The following is a 22117-nucleotide window of genomic DNA, read 5'->3' as shown; positions in this document are numbered from 1 at the left end:
AAAACCGATAAAACACCCGAAGAAATAAAGCTCTCTGCCCACCAAAACAAGCGCAAACAAAATGGTGTGCCCTGCGGAAAAGTACATAACACAACGAATTAAGAAAACAAAAACGAAGAACTAACGCGTTGAGCTACTCGTAACTTAGCCGGCAAGGAGAACTCTAGAGAACTTTTATAGGCGTCAAAGGACCAGTCCCCGAATACTTGAATGAGTTCTCCAGGAACTTCACACTGAAAAGCCCAATTCACCCCTCCCCTGCAAAAGGAATGTCCACGATATGTGTGCACGTGGGGAATGGCTGCCGAAAATAAACACTCGCGAAAGACCTGGATGAACTGACGCTTAATAACCGGGGAAAGAGAGCCGTCCGGAGATGAGAGAACAAATGCGGGTGACATGGGCGATGCCGGAGTGAGAGTGCACATTCTGTGAAACATCTCAACGGGACACAAGGGCAAATTGGGCATACCAACTAAAGGCAAAAGCAAATGACGTTTACCAGTCTGATTAGTTTTAGACCATTTGAAAGCGACAGTGAGACCATGAGGGGCGGAAACGATATCCCCTCTACACAAATGCTTACGACAATCAAAAGATCGCGTAGAAAGAGGAACAATGTTAGAAATACGTACCATAAGGAAAAAGGCAAACAAAAAGGCACACGAAAAGGTGATATACTCTGGGGAAGAATCGACACTACGAGACAACTGAATCAACGAAAACAGAATGGAGGGCGTGACAGGAGGCGCGCGCGTAGGGCAATGTAACGCCATCCTGTCAATACCACGAAGCGTAATTCGAATGGAAAATGTGCGAAGCGAGGAGAAATCATGACCCAAAGGAACGTGTAAAAACTTGACCCCACTAAGAGAATTATGCACCGAGGCCGGCGTTAAGGATCTACTTAAAAATTGAGAAAACAAACAAACGGTATCAACCGTGGCTGGTAGAAAATCGAACAAAAAATATAAAAAAAACAATAAATATGTCCGCCACTGCGTGAGGTGGTTCTTATGTGTCCCTGCCGCAAAGGCGGCCTTGCAAGTGACCTTTAAATCTCGCCGCAGTTCGCGTAGTTCACGATCTGTCAATAAAGAAGAAGTAAGAAAGGCAAATTAATAATCATAAACTGTGAAGACATCAGGAGGCACAGGGACTGGACTCAAACGTGAGAACACGGGAAGTAGCTTGAAACGTGCCTCAAAACTACTGTCAATATGCCAACGAGACGATAAATCTGCGGCGCGATTCTCTTCACCAGGGAGATGGACTGCGCGCAGCTCAAAGTCATGAGAGGCTGCGAGATACCAGATTTCACGCGAAATGGCGGCTAGCGACTGATCCTTCACTCTTCCTGAAGTGAGCGCAGAAACCACGGCGGCGTTATCGCAAAAGACTTGAATGCGGCAACCGGCCCACAGGTGACCCCACAAGCGTAGAGCAACCAGGATAGTGAGCGCTTCCAAAAGGTGAATCTCTGAAAACCGAGCAAGAACGTCGGCGGGGAACAGAACGTGAAAATACTGAGACTGTCAAGCCACCACATCCCGATAAGCATGCGTCAGTGGAGAACACGGCATCGGGAGCAGTCCAGACCAGCGAGGAAATGATTTAAACGCCGTCATAGGTCTGCATGAAGCGAAGCCACCATGCAATGTCCCTGCAAAACTCTGTGGAAAGACGAGTGCGATGACCATTCTGTCTAAGTGTTCGTAACAAGGCTAAAATGCGAGACAGAAAGAGTCTACTCTGTCGAACGCATTTGGAAATAAAGGAAAGCTTACCGACCAGAGACTGTAGCTCTGACTTCGTAGCGGATTTCCGAGTAGACCATGAAACGACGAGAGTCTCGATTTCCGTCAAACGTGTTGGGGTGACGGAAAGGGTCATTTGTACAGTGTCAAATAGCACCTCTAAAGAAGTTTGAATCCTAGCAGCAGACAAGCTTTGCTAAGAGATTCTTCAAGACCAAGTTCGGCAAGAAGGTGACCACAATAATCGTAAGCCTGCCAGGCAATGTCCGGAGTGGCCACACCAATAAAATCGTCTAAATAACTAAGGGTGTGATGTCCCTCCATTTCACAAATGTAACACACTGCGTTGGTAATGCGTTGACACGCCATAGCAGCCGATCGCAAACCCATCGGTAAAACTAAATCAAAATATAAGGAATGTTTCCAACAATAACCCAGCAAAGGATAGTCTAAAGGGTATACAGGAAATTGCCGATAAGCACATTTGAAATCACGCTTATATAGTAAACAACCGCTTCCAACGGACCAAATGAGAGAGGCGATTGAGTCTACCGTAGGATAAGTGAGAGAGATATCTTCTCCCAGATAACTTGAAGAAGAAATGCCATCGTTGACTGAAGTGCCAGCCAGCCAGCTAAGATCCACGATAATACGGCGCTCTGTAGAATCCTGTTTGGGCATGGAATTCAACGGTGACAACGCGACAGGGCACGAAAACGGGTTCGTCTCAAAAGGACCAAGCACAGCGTTTCTACAGATTTCATTCTGCAAGTACGAATCAATGGCATCGGGGAATAATAACGCCCCTTGATGGTTGCGTAATTGGCTTACAGGAAAGCCCTGAGTAGAATAGTCGTAACCCACGGGCCAGCCGTATTCTAAAAAGTCACAAATCCTGGCGTCAGGATAGTCATGCAAATACTGTCGCCACAAAGGAATGTTTGGACGGGACGGGTAAGCCGCATGAAAGATAATTCGGGAAACCGGATGCATGCACACGTTCGTGCAAGAAGACATAATCAGTGTCACAAAATGGCCGACTAGAACACACGTACTTGTCACCAGAAGCGGGAACAACTGAGATGCAAAATTTGGGAGCAGTACAAACTGGTACATTAACACTTGAACCTGAACTTGAACTTTTACTGGATGCGATACCGGAAGCCTGAACGAGGACACTGGAATCTTGCAATCGAGGAACTTGAACCGAAACACTAGTACACACCGGTGCACTTGGAGCGGCTGGAACGTAAACACCCTCGTCAACTGAGACGGACAAAACTGGAACCGAAACACCTGAAACTGGAACTAGAGCATGACCGCTCTGACTTACGGACGCTTCCAATGAAGAAGCGGAGACTAAAACTGTTTGTAAACTGTCGCATATGGACACACACGAACTAACTGGAACTGTGGAACATGGAAAGCGAGAAGAAGAAGGAACCAAACTTGAACATGGGAAAATTGTCTGATCAGAGGATACTCGAGAAGCTCCCGCAAGTCAAACATTGGAAGGGCCAACAGGACTAGAGGTAGGTAAAAGGACATTCTGCAGAATTCTCGCGGTGGCGCTGTTCATCCTGCTGTGTTAACCAGCACTTTGCGCAAATATGCTGAACCCATTTACCCTCATTCTTTATAAGGCCAAAATGATCCTTGGTGAAGGTACACTTGCCGCTCTTGTAAGCTTTACAGAACTGAACGGCCGGCTTTGGTGTCGTGGCAGTAGAAGAGCGAGATTGATTGGAAGGACCATGCAGCAAACGAGCTTCAAGATGAGAAAAGGAGTTGCCCCAACGTAATCGACCACATTCAATTTCAAACAGAGCTGCCGCGTGAAGAGAACGAACCAACGGACAAGGAAACTGTGTCGCTAAATACATCAGGGTGGCGAAGTGCTCAATGCGTGCCATCCGTTCCGGTGCACTCAGTTTCGGAAGGCGAAGGATCGACGCGTAGCCTGCGGCAAATTCCGCAAGAGTTAAATTATCGTAAGGGACTTCCTTGGATACGTAGAGGAAGTTCAATTCGCTGTGCGGCCAAATTTGAGGGTGAAGAACTTTACTGGTTAATTTAGCCGTCTTCCCAGAAGGTAGCTTCTTACCTCGTTTCGACCATTCACGACGGTTATGATTGCCCTCCCCGTCATCTGCGGACTCATCCGAGTCACTAGACGAGTCGGAAAGGCCAATCTTTTGAAGTTGAGCGTCAGCCCTGGCATTCAACCCTGGAATGTCACAGAGATCATGCCATACAAAGCGGGCACATTTGAAGGGGGCGGATCCTTTCGGCGCTGTCGAAGCAGAGTGTTCTGCTGTTGAAGAGAGGATAACTCGCTTTGAAGATCCCGCAGCTCGGAGTTTCGGAGTAATTGCTCGTTTTCGGCTTTGGCAGTCGCCAGAGCCACTCGTAGCGACTCGAGTTCCAAAAAGACTGATTCATGTGAATCTACTTGTGATGTGGGAAGCTGAACAATCGTGGACGGCGAGTTCAGAGCATCCGCTGAACGGGCATTCTCCAAAGTAGTATTTAAAGCAGTTGAGGAACGTCCTGCTTCTAACACAGCGTAATCGACCCTGGGGATCGCGCGACGATCACGTTGAGACATGTTGAACTAAGAGGAAATGTACTAAAGGAAATGTACAAACGGATCAAGAACACGTTCGAACAAAAACTTGCAAGATGATAATTCGAGATAAGTGTACAATACGCCTGCAGCGCAGGTTAAACTACGTGTAACGATAAATCACGTGCTGAACATGCAGCGAGATCAATAAAGGTATTACGCAATGCTGAAGAGTGATAAATGACAAAACCCACAAACTGATCTACGATGTGGGGAATTAATAATTTTGAAGTGTCCTCCAAAATAAACAAATAAATCCTAAATTAATAAGTTACAGGCTCAGCTAGGGAGTGACCGACTAATTTTGTCTCTCTGCATGCAATCACAGTGGAGTTTTTCATTTGGCTACAATATTTTTAAGCTGAAGCTATATTTTGTTAATTACAGTATTTTGTTTCACGTTATGTTTTTCTGCAGGTTTGCCACTCATCAGAAAGTTGAAAATTCCCTGACTTTTGAGTGACCTTTAAACAGTTTTCACTGACCTCTTAGTAATGAAAAACAATCAATGTTTACATTCGCTTTAGCTTTGTTTGCAGGCCATCAATATTTTTCTCTTCATTTTCGACCTCTTTCCGCGGAAAGAGAAGGATTTGGAACACAGCATTCACAACAAAAACCACTGACCACGTGTCAGGTGTACACTTTCAAATCGCTTTGCTTGCTTTGCAGCATACTTCATCTTTTCCAAAAGAAAAATTGCATTTTAACATCTTGAAGGAAACTTACGAACTATAAACCGGAAAACAGAATTCCCTGACTTTTCACTGACTTTGACAATATCAAAGCTTTTCCCTGATTTTTTTAAAAATTCCCTGACTTTTCCCTGACCTTGAAAAGTTTTCGTTTTTTCCTGACTTTTCCCTGATCATGACCGTGGCACCCCCCTGATCTATCCACATCTTTAACCATGTGTTTGTAGTTCTAAAATAAAATTGGTATTCCTAATTAAACACTTTGCATGATAGGAAAAAAAGGACTTTTGGGCTTATCATGTTTAGCACAAAAAAACAAATAATCTTGAACGCAATACATGCACGCAGTTGAAGGTTGTATACGTTTTCCCGCCTAAATGTTTGGCAACGACTAAGAACACGGTCTAATATATATACCTACAGCAAACATTTGTTGCGCTGGAGTGGCCTTTTCCTTTCTTTTGCGTTTTTGCAGCAGTTCTTCCATGTTAAAGGCATCTGATGCACTCCTGTCATCCACATCTAAGATCACTTCATCTCTGATCACGTTCTGTGCTGCGGTTTGCAATTGCTCGCTTGGTGTCCGTTTGGCTCCCTCTGCAAGCTCCTGTGGCCTCTGGCCGGCAGTTAACTGTGAGATAAGAGTACTCAACAACTCAGCAGTCGACATAATTTTCAGTTGGAGAACAAAGAAGTCGTGTATGTAATTATATAGGCAATAAAAAACAGTGATACTCTAATAAGCGTTCACGAATGAGTGACTCTGAAAAGAAGCTAAAATAAGCGGGAATAATCAAAAAACCGAAGCTCACGCACTTTCAATGGAAGTCTCACATGATAGCTGTTCTTCAACTCTATTGGATGAATCCACTACTTCGTTCCCAGGTCCTATGTTTCTTTCTGACCAACCAGTTTTCTGTCAAGGTGGCTCCCTAGAGTATTTAGTGATAACCCTAGCTATGAAGCATACGATACAGAAAGAAATCTAGTTACTTTGTCTTTGCGATTTTGTTCACGAGATTCACCGCTAAGGTTACCCATATAAGAAGGCTCCTTTATCAAGTTTCATTTTCTGGATAAAGGCTGTTGCCATGGAAACATCGCATCCTCAAACAGGCAGTAGTTTTGTCATTTTTGCCCATTTTTCCTTAATGTTTCTAATTTCCCGCGGTGAAATGTCTTTAAACTTTGCCACTTTATATTAACGATATTGCTTAACATTTCAAAGTGGAAAAAACATGGGGTCGTTAAGACGGTTTTGCCAACATTTTGAAATTTGTAATTTTTCTTAATAGAGGAGTTTAGCTCTTACAGATTTTGACAAAAAATGACAGTACAAAGGTACTGCGACTGTTAAGAAATGAGGTGATTTTTAAAAAAATTTACTGAAGGAAATGCGAGAAATTCACAATTAATTAACTGCGCTGACGTCACCAAAATTCAAAAAACACGCATGGTTCAGGGTCGTGTGAGCAAAATACGCGCGCGAGCCATCACGCCTGCATGCGCATAATGACATAGCTGTATTGAACATGTGCTTTCTACGAAAGACCATTTTACTGGTATAATTACCAGTGATTACAGTGATATCTCACCAGTTATGGAACGAGAAGATGGAAAATTCTATTTAGCTGCATACACTAGTTATGTTCTTCAAAGTACTTGACTATTGTTGCCAAAATTCGAGCGGTGGTGGTCACTCAAGGTGGTTGTGAAAGTGTCGCAATAAGCCCTTCTTTTCCAAACCTGCCGTACACTCTTTGGAGATCTTGAAATGCCAGCCCACTTCCGGATATTTTTTCAATCATGTTCTTCTTGAGGTATTGCGGATGATGAAGATTTCCTTTGAAAGTCTGCATTAGAATATGGCGGCGATCCAAATAAATCACGTCCTCAGCTGAGTGGCTTGCACTTACAACACCCGAGTTCTCGACCACAGTTTTCTCCGAAAGGTCTATCTGTGACTCAAAAAGTATTTTTCATAGTGCTAAAACATCTTCTAAAGCATCGTGTGCATTGAAGGACTTTTGGAACAGGAAAGAATACGATGATGATTGGTTCTTCTTTGGGAAGTTCCATCAGGATTTTGCTAGAAGGAAACATTTTCTCTGACAAGTGTTTTAAACAACTTGAGAGAATCGGCAAAGAAAACGTCCATCGCCTGTAATCTTTCTTTAAAGGCGCTCTCAGAATTTCGTAACAGGACTGGAACGTCAAATGTGAGAGAATTGTGACCTAGGAGCACCGTCACAACATTCTTGTTTGTGCGTGACTTGGCTCTTTCTACTGACCGTGAAACAAAGCCAAGAAACTGTGACATTGCTTCCTTCAACGGTAGTGTACATACTTCTTTGTTGTCTTTGTAAAGTTCCCTTTCGCCATTTTTTAGCAGTTTGTGCACTGTTTTGTCTGCGGGCATTGGCTCTTCCCCGTTTATAAGCCAAAGAAGATTTTCAGAGTTTATCTTTTTAAACATGATTAGTCATTTTTTCTCCATACATTTCACAGAAATTGCCAGGCTCAATATTGAGTGCCTCAAGTGTACTGCTGATATAGGTATATCTTAAATTTGTCTGAGCGACTCCACAGGCCACACGAAAATTATTGCTTTCACTTCCACCATAGAATGTGATTTTTTGATCCAATTACACTGTTAAGTACCTCATTTCGCGGGGAATTTGTCAAAGGTGCAAGCTTCTCTGCCACAGCATCAGTAGAGTAGTCATTGAAGATGTTATTTAGTTCTAACTCCAATTTTTTTCCATGCATGTCTTTTCCATATAGCAGCTCTTTGTGCTTGTAGGTTCCTGGGTTGCTCTTAAATTTACACCAGCCAGTTTCACAGCTGGAGTGATCTCCAAAGTCGTGGGGAACAATTGACTTAATCGCAGCCTGGATCCCTTTTGAATCTCCTTTGTTTTGAGCAGTAACATATGAAAAACATTTCACTAAGTAATTTATCACCTTTTGAGATAAAGGGAAACAATTGTCAAATTTTTCATTTTGACTGAGGTTGTATAGACTTGTTGTGAGGGATCTTTTCATATGTATAATGTCACTGTTTTTTTCAACCTCATAGGTTACTTTTTCTCGTATTGGTGCCTCTGTTGTGGAGTCATCATCACCTGTGTAAACTGAGAACTTAACACTTTGGTCTGGAGCTCTGTTAAACAATTCAACTGCTGCAGCGGGCTCCATTGCTTTTTACGAAGCCTAATGATTTTTTCGGCAGTCATGAGCTTTGGTTCTTTTCCCATGGCCTTGGCGCTGTCACAAAATCTACAACTTTTTGTCCTTGTTGTGTAGTGCAGCACTTTACCCGAAGATAACCCCGTAACTGCTCCTTGACCAGTGGGAGAGTTATGCCCCTTGCAGCGTTTCTGCCAGCCCATGTCATAGGAACATGAAATAGGCACCAGGTTATTATCATCAACCTGGACACCATTTTGCAGGGCTTCTTGTTTTTCTATTACCAAATAATCCTGGCAGCTACTTTTTGCAACACCTTCAACAGCTTTTCCTACCTCTCTTGCCCTCAATTTGAAAGTGACAGAATTTGTAGTTGGGGCATTCAAAGTAGAGAGCAAGTTGTTTATATGGGTTTGGCCAATACCCGCATGAAGACAAGCAAGGGCCACTTGTGTGTTTACGTCAAAAGCAGGAGGGCAACGTTGACCAGATTTGTGTTGTTCAGAAGTTTTGATTTCATTATTTTTTTCCACAGACTGGACAAATAATAATCACAAATGTGCTAGCTAGGCCATGGCGTACTTCATCCCCCACACTGTAAAAAGAAAGTGGACCTAAATATGATAAGTGAAATAAAAGGGCTATGTGTGAATAAAACATCTAGCATATTTGATGTATTCTAGCATAAGAAATGCCTACTCTTTTTGAATGCATAGAGGGGGTAAAAATGTGTATGTGCATGATATAATGCATTATCCATTTTTTTTTTTTGGACTGGGTGCATGGTAAGTTTTACAAAGGATTGAAATGAGGTCTTATGATAAACAAAAACTTGTGGGTTTACAGTAGATACTAAATTCAATAGCAAACACAAAATGGTAGATTATATTATAATTTTTCTAAAGAGCAAATGTTAAAGTCCAGTCTAGCAAAGTCCATTCTGGTCAGGCTTTGTTTAGAACGGGTACATACATTTACCTGATTGACAGTGAGTGCAGCTTTGGAGACGTTTCCGAAATGTGTCAAGGTCAATTAGACGAGTTCCATCGGGAAGAGCTGCTTCTTTTTCGGCGGCAGCCTGTTATAAGCATGAAGATTTGATGTTTCCAATGATTAGCATAAACGCGCGCTTGGTACTTTGACAAAATTTTTCTAAAGATAAAGAGTCACCGCTGTGCTTACCTGAGTACTCCTTGTGTTGCGTTTAGAGGGTGGTTCGTTTTCGTCGGTTATGTTTTCAAAATCCAGCTTTCGTTTTGCCATGTAGTTTTGGTATCCTTGTTGCATCAGTGCCATTTTATTAGAAGTTCCTTTCGCTGCTTTCGCGAAGCGACTACTTGCGCTATGCTTTACCTGGTGCGAAGGAGACAAAGGAGTAGTAACAGAGAGGCTCTGACTGACAGATGATGTGGGCAGAGAGTCTTTTTCCATATTATTAGAGGTAGCCGCAGCTATCCCCAAGACTGCGAACAAGGTAGAAGGAAAGTTTCTTCTTTGTTTACGATGCAATTCACACTTATGTCTGAAATGAGGATCGATAAATGCCAGTAAATTGCTTGACACTCGAAAACATATCCTTTGATAAAAGTTTGTCTAAAACTGGCCAATCTTCTTGCCTTAACAAAGTTGACAAAGTTTTTTAGCGCAATTTTTCTTTAAAGAGACGCCATGTTTTGTTTTTATTTTTGCGTGGAGGTCGCGCAGATTTTAAAGCTTGCACCATACTAGTACCCAGGCTGCGCACAGCAGTGCAAGCTGTGCCATGTTTTCTGAGTCTGTGGCGAGGAAGAAACGAAAGTGAAAGGACAGACAGGAAAAAAGCGCCAGTACCTTGTGGATGCCATTTATGTAACGGAAATTTGTGTTCTGTGAAAAAAAAAGCGCCGGCACGAGTCCGTTTTTGGAGACAACTTAATGTAAGGCCAAGCTAAAACCGCAGCACATGAAGACGATCGGGAAACTGATAATCAAGGTCAAGAGTCATCAGGGGACGATTATTCGGGACATTGTTCAGATTCTTCTTCAAGCTATTTCTTGAACCACCTTTCTCCTGTTGCATGCGAAGCAAGCGATGCTTCTGGAAAGGACGAAGAGGAAATTTTAGCAGCTCAATCAGAGTGCAACGGCGACCTGCATGATGTGCAAGACAAAATATTGTCGAAATTGCTTTGAAAACTTAATGTTAGTGGGTGTCATTCCTGCCAATGGGAAGGAGGAACCCAGGTAAGTAGACCCCTACTTGGAAATTGTTGTTGATGAGCTGATGGCATTATCTGGAACTTCATTCTATGATGGCTACAAAGAAGACTACTTTACCTTCCAGGTGCATCTCCACAATTATGTTTTGGACTACCCAGGGTTAAACAAAGTTTTTCGCTGCACTGGTGCAGGGGCCTTACAAGGTTGTATGTGGTGTGAGATTATAGGTGAGTTGTCTTAAATCTTATCTACTCCAAGATATTGCACCAACAGTATAATACTTGAATTGTAGATTAGAGTTTAATTTATAATGTTCTTGGATATGAAGTCCTTTCCTTCTAAACTATAATATCAATTTTCACTTTTTATGTCACCAGCATTCCAGTTAATTCTTTCATGCGGGGGGTTATGTATACCATCTGCAGGGTCACTAAGACCACATACCAATTTTTTTCGTCATATTTAACTTAGACTTATATGTCATCTGTCGGGTAGAGAAGCCTTCTTTGTCAGGTCATTGACCCGAGACCCTTCTCGTATCTTGTGTCACTTGTCTTAAGTTTCAATAAATCAAAAATCCAAACTATATTCTCCACTTAAATAGCTAGGGGGTGTATGAGGATATACTCCCATGTAACGCCTCCCAGTTTTTCAAAGTTACATGTACAAATTTCGGGGTTTGCACAGTCTTGAAAGACTGAAAAAAAAGTATTGACATTTGCCTAGCAGTTTTGCAGACCTGGAAAAGTCTTGAATTTTTGTTCTCAAAGCAGGTGCTTTATAAGTGAATTTAGTTTTGCTTTGGTCAAATCTTATTCAATCTTGCTGGTACATTTGCAGTGCATCATGAAAAGCTTTGTTCCTATTGTAGTCAGCTTTTCTCCGTCTTGAGTTCTGTCTTCTGTTCCTGGAAGCTCTCATCTTGCTACCCATTAAAATCAACTATTTGTCAAGATGACAAATTACCTACAGGACAAAACAAAACAAATGCTGTAAATACAAGCTGTACACAGTTGTGCTAGAGGTGGGAATATTCTTATATTTCAGGGACCCATGTTGCTGCACTAGACAAAGTTGTGTACATGAACAAGAGCTTTCTTCCTCCCAACCACCCACTAAGAAAGGCAAAGAAAAGTTTCCCATTAGGGAAAGCAGAGAATCGTCCACCTCCTGAAAAGCTAACACAGGAAGAAGTTATGATAAATAGTTTAGCATATGAAAAAGGCCAAGAATCCTACCCACGCAGCAGGCTTTGCCACAGCAACTGGAAGCAAAGGATGTTACTGCTTGATGCTTCTTCCTGACCATGACCGCACCACCCAGGTCTTTCCAGATACAATGCATTTGATGAAGAATGTACCTAGTGAGTTGGTGCAGCTGATTACAGGCTACAAAGACAGTCAGAAAGTTAGGAAAACAGAACAACTTCTCGGCCGATTTCCATCAAGCTGGGTACAGGAAAACCAAGAAAAATCTACAGGGGAATTTGCAACAGGTGGTAAGTGGATAAGACAATGACATGTTTACTTGCAACTCTTGTATTTGCTTTCTTTAAGAATAATATACCATTTATGCGCAATTAAGCCTCAAGAAATTCAACGTGGTATGTAAAGCAGAAAGAACATTAAATAGTGTAAAACATTGATTATTGATAATAAAAGTTTCCTTAACAAGCTGTGGCCACATTGCAATGTTTATCATTAGTTACGTATTTCTAAGGTAATTTAAAGTCAGTTTCAAAAAAATATAGTTATCATATCTAGATCTTATGAGAGGTCCGGTTTAATTTAATTGATAAAGGCTACTGGCATAACTAATGTAAGAGAAGCAGGTCAAGTTAAATCCTGTTTGCTGTTTAATTCTCAATATCTCTTTTCTAATTTGAAGGCAAGAAAGGCAAGAAGAAAGAAAATCTTCCCAGTGCCCCATTATGTCTTACCAGTAACGATATGAAACTAGCTGACAAAAGGGCTGGTAATGTCCAAGTCCCTGTAGGATATGGTTGGAGTCCTGGACCACTTTTTGCTAAATACTCCTACATGAAGTCCCATGATTGGAAGCAGGTGTGTTTCAGTGTATTATTTGTTCATCATGATCAGTCAGCATCAGACAACATCCTTGTGTAAAAAGGGCGATATTTTCTCGTTTTTATTTGCAGCTAGTGACTGATGGTATATTGAAGTTCTGTTTCCGAAAGCCACTTTTGGGAAAGAGGCAGCGAGTTGCCCTGTTCAGATTTTTTGACCTGTTATCAGCACTTTGTGATGATGTCCAAGATAGACAAAAAGTATTGAAGTTAGAAGATGAGGCAAATGTGGGATTATCATTGGTTGAAAGGGACCTTCCAATAAGTGTTCAGGTAACTGTAAAAAAAATGCTACATTAGCTTTCAATTTAAATGATTTGTCGCCTTCAAAGTGGAGATACCAATCAATTATTAGAGAGGTTCTATTATTGTATATGTCAATAGAATAAGCACCATTTTATTGTCTTTCCTTTCTTTTGATACGTAAAAGACAAATAATCAAAGAGCTTATACTCAAATCAAGGTTTTCCTTTGTGATGTAACTACTAAGCTTTTTTTGGTTGCACTTTCATAAATATTAAAGGGAATAACATGTTTTTAGAAATTTATCTTCTATATCGAAACATTTTGTTTACAATTTCAAATTCACATTTTGCTTAAAGACAATGAGCATGCATATGGTACACCACATTGCCAAAGGAATTGCTACCCATGGGCCAGTGCATAGTTGGTGGATGTTTGTGTATGAAAGAATGAACAGTTGGATATGCAGGAGAGGAACCAATAGACGCCATCCTGAGGCCAATGTTATGGAGACATAAAGAGGAAGTACTTTATGATATTACTACCAATAAAGATGACATGCTATATGCAATGGACCACAAGGCTGTCATTAGGCTTTTACCTGTTACACAAAGAAAACAGCAGGGTGTTCATTAGGAGAATTCTCTGTGTTCTCCTGTAATGTTACATATATATTCTCTCCTGGTACTAGAATATCTAATGAAAACCCTAAGATAGGTGGTCCTTAACTCAAGAAAATGAGGCCTCCTTAAATTTAATTTTTCAAACTTTGAACTGTTGGTCTTCACCATGTATGGTTACACCAGCCATTATTTTGGCTGCCAGGTACATGTTCTAACAACAGCACTGGGACAAACTTTAACCATTAAAATTGTTGCATCTTTTATTTTTAATCTCTCCTTGATGACCAACTAAACTTGCTGGGCCGTCAATATTATTGTTTTTGGGAATACATTCTTGCTCCAGGTACGTACCTGCCATTGGCAAATTTAAAAATAATAATGCAAAAAATAGTAAGTGAAAAGCTAACTGGTTTATCTTCTGTGTGTAGATCTTTGACTGGTGCCAGTATATGAAAGTGACAGGACAGCTTTCACTTAACGACTCTGGTAAACCGTGCAACAAGAAGGCAGAAACAGAACCAAAGCCACAGTTTTGAAAGTCCTTTCACAGGATAAAAGATGATCCTGTCACTAGCAAATCCCTAAGCTGGGTGAATAAAACGATTTCTTGCATAAATCAACTGTATTTACGAAACATAAACATGATGAACAAACTACAAGAATTTTACAACGCAAGCGAAAACACACATGTCGAAAAAACTAAAGGGGGGTCCGAGCCCCTGAAGACTAACTTAGGGCCTAGTTCCCACGCGTCCGAACAATCTAACAGAATATAAAATTTCAGTTCCGAACATCCTCCCGCCCGATGCAGGGAGTGCATCTTCAAATTGATCAATAATGTTCCCATCAAGTTCAATAATTGTCAAAGTTCCTTTGGCAGTTCAATCAAGTTCAGCAGCTAGATCAGCATCACAGGCTTCAAAAAGGTGTAGCCGCTGTACTGGACGACGTGTAAGACTTCCAGATGTCAATCGCAAGGTAACTGATCGGATAAGACCATCACGACCAGGATGGGTGGCTTCCACGCGAGCACGTTTCCACTGACCTCGAGCTAAGTTATCTTCGCTAACAAGGACCAAGTCACCTTTATGCATCTCGCGACCAACTGTAAACCATTTCTTGAGGGGTATCAAAGACTTCAGGTACTCAGCATGCCAACGCTTCCAAAATCCATTGACAAGCTTTTGATGATACTGAAAACGTTTAGTGATGGCTCTAGAAGTGTGTTCCGAAACACGAGTGTCCTTAGCTGGAGACGCTTGAAGATTTCTCCCAATGAGAATCTGAGCAGGGGTAATCACGCTGTAGTCCCCAGGGTCTGCACTAAGGTAAGTAAGAGGACGGCTGTTCAGCTGTGCCTCAATTTCAGCTAAAATGGTGGTCAGCTGTTCAGCATCCAACATTGCTTTGGCAAAGATTTTCTTCAGAGGTGTCTTGACACTCTTCACAAGACGTTCATAAAACCCACCCCACCATGGGGATCTCTCCACGATATGCTTCCACTGAATCTTCCTTTCAGACAATGCGACTTGAGTTTTGTCAGCTTCAAGTACTCTCCAGCATTGCTGCAAATGTTTATTAGCACTCTTGAATGTTTTGGCATTATCTGACCAAATAATACTGCACATTCCTCTTCTTGCCACCATTCGTCTTAAGGAAAGGAGAAACCGCTCCGCAGTCATGTTGCTCACTAACTCTAAGTGTATTGCACGGGTAACTGCACAGGTAAATAGACAGATGTAAGCCTTTTCGCCACTGTCTTTTAAAAACAATGGACCAGCAAAGTCCAAACCAACATTAGTAAATGGCGGTGCAGGTTTGATCCTGTCTTCAGGAAGTGGTGCCATCTTCTGCATAAATGGCTTTGTGTGGTAATGGCGACAAACTAGGCAGTTCTTTACTGTCTGACGGACTGTTGATCTCCCTTTGATCAACCAAAATTTCTGTCGTAGGACTGATAAAGTACACTCAACGCCAGCATGGAGTTCACGGCAGTGAACATCTTCAATCAGGAGCTTCACAACAGGATGGTTGGAAGGCAAGATAATGGGATGCTTCTCCTCTTCCGGTAATGAAGACTTATGAATTCTTCCTCCAACGCGAAGTAAGCCACTAGTAGGACACAGAAATGGATTTAAATTTGCTAGCTTACTGTCCTTCAAGGGACCACCATGTTTAGCCAACGAAGCTACTTCGTCAAAACTTGTTTTCTGTACATGGGCTATCAGCCATTCTTCTGCCTCTCGTATCTCTAGTCCAGTTAAAGGAGTTGAAAGTCTCTCTTCTTCTTTCAACTTCGAGTTGCGAATGAATCTTCTGATCCATGCAACAGTTCTAAACAATCGACTGTACTTGCTGAACCTGGCGTAGTCAATAAACGGTTCTCTAGTTTGGACAACACAGCTGCCAATAGCTTTACTCTTCCTCTCCACTTGTACTGCTTCATTTGGAGACTTGGATCTTAAATCCTCTGGCCAATCCTTTTCTAACTCTTGCAACCAAGAGGGCCCCTTCCACCACAACTGACTCTCTCTAAGCTGGCTGACAGATAAGCCTCGGCTAGGTAGATCTGCTGGATTATGCGACCCTGGGCAATATCTCCAAACACTAGGATCCAACAGCGACTGAATTTCCATGACACGGTTAGCAACAAATGGTTTCCACTGTGAGGCTGATCCTCTGATCCAGTGTAAGGTGGAAGAATTGTCTGTCCAACAGACAATGCGGCTAATAGGACAGTCAATTGCATCTTTAACATAGATACACAGTCGAGCAGTTATCACTGCAGCCATTAGCTCCAAGCGAGGGAGACTAATTTTTCGCACAGGAGCAACTCTTGTCTTAGACATCACAAGGCTTGTAGACGCCTTCCCTTCTTTAGGAACAACTCTGATATAGATGGCGGTGGCATACGCAACTTCTGATGCGTCACCAAATGCGTGTAACTCCACCTTTGCATGCTGGCTTAAAGGCCAATCAATGTAACTTCTTGGAATGTGAAGCTGTTCAAGCTCTGAAAGCTCTTGAACCCACTGAACCCACTTCCTAGAGGTTTCTTCAGGTAACTCATCATCCCAACCAACACCCTGGGTCCACAGACTCTGAAGCAAAAGTTTTGACCTTACTGTAAAAGAGGAGATGAGACCAATCGGATCGAAGATCTTTGCTGCTAAAGAAGCTAGTTCTCTCTTAGTGTACAATGTCTCTGATTTCAATTTCAGAGAGTCCAATTCAATCATAAAGACAAGGCTGTCTGTTTTCGTATTCCACTTTAGACCTAAAGCTTTCGTAACTGGATGCATTCCTGGTAGTTCACTCTCCAATCTGATCAAACTATCTGATGCTCTATCTTTCTCAGGAATGGCTTGCATAACCTCAGGCGAATTGCTGGACCATTTTGTCAAATTGAAAGCTGCTTGCTCCATAAGCTGTTTTGAACTTTGCTGTAACCTCACGGCTTCACGTACAGTATCTTTCCCTGAGGCAAAGTCGTCAACATAAGTGTTCCTCAGAATTTCATCTGAAGCTTCAGGGAATGTTTCTTTCCATCTCCTTGCGTGCTCTTGAGTAGTACAGATGGCAAGGAATGGACTAGAAATAACTCCAAAAGTAACTCTTGTCATTCGATAAATCTTAGGTGTGGCATCAGGGTCCAAATCTCTCCACAGGAAACGATGTGAATCCCTATCTTCTTCTTTCAAGCCAATCTGCAAGAACATCTTTTCAACATCACCCATGACCCCCACCTGATTCTTTCTGAAGCGCAGAAGAATTCCGACCAAATCAGGGTGCAATGCAGGGCCCGCTTCTAAGCAGCTATTTAGAGACACACCATTTACATCTCTCGCAGATGCATCAAATACAACCCTCGTCTTAGTTGTTTGCTTATCTTCTCGGATAACAGCATGATGTGGAAGGTAAAACACAGGACGCCCATCTGCTGGTGCATACTGCTCACAGGGTACCTCTTCTGCTACTCCGTCCTCCACATACTTATTAATGGCCTCTTGGTAGGACTTGGCTTTGGATGGATCTTGGAGCAGATTCCTCTCCAGATTATACAGCCTACTTCTTGCTTGCTTGTAATTGTCTTTCAGTACAACTTGCTCATCTTTCCATGGCAATGAGACTTCATACCGACCATTCTTGTATGCTAATGTCTCTTTAAACTTCTTTAAGACTGTACTTTCACTTTGGCTGGTGGAAACTGACATTTCAACAGGTGTAATACCAATGGACTCCAAGTTCCAGAACTTCTGAAGTGTATCATTTAGTTCTTGGTTAGCACAAACTTGAACACTCATAGACACTGTGCAATCTTGCCCATGACCACCCGTTGGTCCACAGAAGACCCAACCTAAGGACGTACGAAGTGCCACTGGTTCATTAGGACCACCTCTCACAACATCTCTGGATACAAAGGAATAATAGAAATCCAAGCCAATGAGAACATCAATCTCTTGTTCGTTTCGGGGAAATTTCTCTGGAAACTTTATATCTTGAAGATGAGGCCACTTGGTAGGATAAACATCCACAGCATCAGCTGGACGGCATATAACTGGAGCAGTTAGTGCCTCAAGACCTTGCGGCTTTCCAGGATCGCTGACCGGTGCTAGCGTAAAGGAAATTCTCTTTCGCAAAGTGTCCCTAGCAGATTTTCTTCCAAAACCCGAGACTGCGATTCTCACGGTCTCACCATCAAGACCAAGCTCTTCAACCACACTCTGTTGGACAAAGGACGTTTGGGAGCCGGGATCAAAGAAACATCTGACAATCTTTTTGCAACCATTGGATCCACAAAGGACAGCAGGAACAGTCTGCAGGATCACCTTCCCACCTGAATTAACTGCAATGGAACTTGCTACTATGGAAGACGACGAAGGAGGAGTTGCAGATGAGGATGGTGGCTCAGAGGACTTTGAATTGGCTTCTTCTGGCTGAGACTTGACTGGTTCCAAGTGCAGGAGACTGTGATGCTTACCACTGCAGTATTTACAGAGTGGTTTTTGACAAACTTCAGCTCTGTGACCCGATTCAAGGCACCGAAAACACAGTCCTTTGGATACCGCTTTTCTAAATCTTTCTTTAACTGGCAATGACAGGAAACTGATGCACGACCACACCCAATGGTTTTTACCACAAATGATGCACACACGCCCTTGAGTTGTCGTGCACAAGGCAGAGGTAGAGTACTTTCGAGACTTGGAATGGGCTCCATGATTCCAACTGTTTTCCTGTGCAGGGGACTTCGATTGAAGAGAGGGAGGCTGGGAGGACTCCTTAGCTCTTATTAACTGTTCTAAGAAGGCAAACAATGTTTTCACTTTCACATAGTCCTCTTTATGGTCACCAATTTCTAATTCCCACTTCTCCACAACCTTTTTCAGTAACTTGTCAACAATTAAAGGCACGAGAACAGGCGCTAAGGTCTCGGAACGGAACTTCTCTCCCATTGATTCAACAGAACGAACATGACCAACTACTTGATCATAAAATTTACGCATGGACAATGCATCTTCAGAATTCAACTGTGGCAAATGAATTAGGGACCTTATGTGTGCATCAAGAATCAACCGCGGATGGCCAAATCGTTCCTTCAGAGACTCTAATACTGGCTGATAATTCTCTTGTATGACCGCAAACCCTTTAACCGCTTCGGCAGCTGAACCTTTCAATGATCTCATTAGGTATTCTAATTTCTGAACATCAGCTAAAGATGGATTATCCACCACTGAGACTTTAATTGACTGATAATAAGACTGCCAGCTTAAAACATCCCCATCAAATGTTGGCAGATCAATCTTTGGAAGCTTCACTTGTACCTTGGGGCCTAACGATAGCGGCGCCTGGGCTGCAGTTGAATTACTTCCCGCGCTTTCCTTTCCGACATGTCTACTTTCTAGGTAATGCATCATTTTCGCCATGTATTCAATGACACGCAATTCGTACTCGTTATGACTTACACATTCTTCGTCAATCTCTTTCTCTTCCAATAGAGTACACATTGAGGCCTGAACTTCTTGAAGATCGTTCCATTTATTTGCAATGTTATCTTTCAAAACCTGAATTCTAGCATGGTTATCGGGGATTGACAGAGCTTCGTCGATAGACTTCAAGGTGTCCGTCACGGACTTTCTAAGAAAACGTCTTTTCTTCTTAATAGCCTCCAGGTCATTCACCATTTTCATACACAATCTCCACTAACCTTGAATGACAGTTTCGTTCATTAAAAACTCCAAAATTTCTGCAAAGTTCACAAGAGATAATGGCGCCAATCGCCGCACTGCCAAGACCAACTTGACCAAATTCTTCACCACAAACGGAGGTCCAATTCTCAATTCTCCGCTGGTATCTTCAAATACTCGCCTACACTGTAGATCCGGCTACTGAAGGACCATGAATAAAACGATTTCTTGCATAAATCAACTGTATTTACGAAACATAAACATGATGAACAAACTACAAGAATTTTACAACGCAAGCGAAAACACACATGTCGAAAAAACTAAAGGGGGGTCCGAGCCCCTGAAGACTAACTTAGGGCCTAGTTCCCACGCGTCCGAACAATCTAACAGAATATAAAATTTCAGTTCCGAACACTGGGTAACAACAGGCAAAGAGAAAAAAGGAACACTGTCATCAATTGTTGCTGTTAACAATACCAATGGTATACAGTTTGGAAAGGTTCTCCACTTTTCTTGCCACAAGGTTAAAAATAAGCTGATAGAATCTGCTTGTGTGCTTGTTTTTTCCGTAACAACCCAAGACAAGGAGAGCAGTCTGTGGTGGGTCAACATATCCAGATTCACTGAAAAAATAGTGCCTGTTGAAGAAATCTCCAAACCTCTTGTAACAGCAAATGATGATGAAGACTACAACAAGTTATGGATCTTGAATCACACAGCTAAAGCTTATCTTATCCAGGATACGTATCATTATGTCCTAAAAGCCCAAACGTACGACGTTATAAATTATTCAGCATTGTGTGATAGAAAAAAGGAAAAAGGCACTAAAACAAAAATAAGAAACATTTTGGCGAGCAAAGCAAGCCCAGAAGTGGTTGATCAGGGAAGGGGGTACTCTGCTACCCTTTCCCCTCCCCAGATTACCTTCTCGGCTTGCTTCGCTTCCCGATTGTTTTTTTTTTTCTGTTTCCCTCCATGCATAGCCTGGTCTTGGCTATTGAGATCACTGACCCAGAAACTTTCAGTGAGTTCCTTTTTGCTGTAGTGTATAGTACAAACTTGCAAGTTTTTACATCAAACATCAGTGGAAATATATAACAAGCAGATATATCAATTCTTGAAGTTACTTAACAGTACTGTGAAACCAACCCTCAAATAGTTAATGTAATGATTTACTTTGGAGAGCTTTTTGAAAACATAGAACACCCATAAGCAATTCTTAGGTGATGAAATTTCCTGGAAGAAGTTAAAAAAGAATAAAGGTTATTATCATTGTAAACATTTTCGGTACTAGTTGCTTCCTACACTCTCCTAGAACCAGGCCAATCTTTGGTCCTGACGTACTAGGAGAGTTTTTCATTTAAAACCTTCTTCCTCTTCTTCTTCTTATTGCTGGTTTTGTTATTATAATGCAGTTCAATGGACTGTTTCACTTAGCCTCTCCCTCAAAAGTCTTATGAATGTGCCCTTAAGTTAATTGATTTGTGGATTACAGGTTTATTTTTTTATTTAAATTTTTAACAGGAGCTTCACTTCATCACTTCAATTTATTTTTTAATTAGCCCTGGCTAAATCTATATATTATATTTCACATGCTGTACTTACATTCATGTCACATGATACGTTTTTTCAGATTGAAAGAGTACCTCAGGATTTCACACATTTTTTCACAGGGCTAGCTGCATCAACCTGAGAATTCTTACTGTACATTTTTATTTCACAGGGTGTTTCACATGCTCTTTAGGCCCATAACAGTATCTAAAAATTTCACATATTTGTTTCACATGGTAGGTTTTGTATTTTAAAGGAGTGCTTTTGATTTCACAGGATGTTTCTTACAATCAAGGGATATTTCACATATTGTTTCACATGGCTTTTTCAGTTTGAAAAAATATGTTTGATCTCACACATTTTTTTCACAGGGTAGAATGAACCTCAAAATTTGGTGTAAGAAGCACTGTTTATTTCCAAGGGTATTTCACAGGATGTTTCACATCCATAAAAGTTTCACATGAACTTCACATAGGTTTCACAGGGTTGCTCCCAGTAGTGATAAGTGTCAGCTAAATGATAGCGGCTTAAAGAATCAGCTAACACATTAGTTTTACCACAGATGTGGCGCGCGAATGAATGGATATTGTTTAGAGCTAACAACAACCAAATTTCTCGGAAACAACACTGCATGAGATTATTTGAAGACCGCCGATTGTTAAAGGCGTATACGCTGACCTGATTGTCTGTCAGTATCTCAACAGAGCAGCCACGCAATCGATCTTTCCATAACCTTAAAGATACGAGGATGGTGAGCAACTCTAACTGGTTAATGTTCAGTTTGTGACGAGCAATAAAAGGCGGAAATGGGGCTCTGAAAAATTCTCAACAAACCGCACCACAGGTATAAAGGCAAGCATCACATGCGAATAAATCGGGATTGGAAACAGTCACATTCGTCGGAGTGACTGAAACACCATTGTAGTGTTGAAGGAAATGTTTCCACCAAACGAGGTCCCCGCA

The 22117-nt window shown here is 41.8% G+C and overlaps 2 protein-coding genes and 1 pseudogene across 2 annotated transcripts; all 3 read right to left on the bottom strand.

Moving 5' to 3' along the window:
* Positions 1-238: 238 nt before the first annotated feature.
* On the bottom strand, positions 239-2147 carry LOC140935024 (uncharacterized; annotated as a pseudogene).
* A 5541-nt stretch (positions 2148-7688) lies between these two features.
* Positions 7689-8276, bottom strand: LOC140934375 (uncharacterized). Its single transcript, XM_073384010.1, has one exon. The coding sequence runs from the start codon at positions 8274-8276 to the stop codon at positions 7689-7691; it is 588 nt and encodes a 195-aa protein (XP_073240111.1).
* Positions 8277-14299: 6023 nt separating this feature from the next.
* On the bottom strand, positions 14300-19600 carry LOC140934374 (uncharacterized). The gene has a single exon (XM_073384009.1). It carries the CDS (start codon positions 19598-19600, stop codon positions 14300-14302), a length of 5301 nt encoding a protein of 1766 aa, XP_073240110.1.
* Between the last annotated feature and the right edge of the window lie 2517 nt (positions 19601-22117).

The sequence above is a fragment of the Porites lutea genome, chromosome 4 (genome assembly GCF_958299795.1).
Source record: "Porites lutea chromosome 4, jaPorLute2.1, whole genome shotgun sequence".
Taxonomy (NCBI): domain Eukaryota; kingdom Metazoa; phylum Cnidaria; class Anthozoa; order Scleractinia; family Poritidae; genus Porites; species Porites lutea.
The sequence above is the reverse complement of the archived record's forward strand: the minus strand, read 5'-3'. Positions and strand labels throughout refer to the sequence as shown.

What these genes read in the sequence shown, in the direction of transcription:
- LOC140934374 (XM_073384009.1), bottom strand. Translation starts at nt 19,600, where the DNA reads ATGGTGAATGACCTGGAGGCTATTAAGAAGAAAAGACGTTTTCTTAGA.
- LOC140934375 (XM_073384010.1), bottom strand. Translation starts at nt 8,276, where the DNA reads ATGGAGCCCGCTGCAGCAGTTGAATTGTTTAACAGAGCTCCAGACCAA.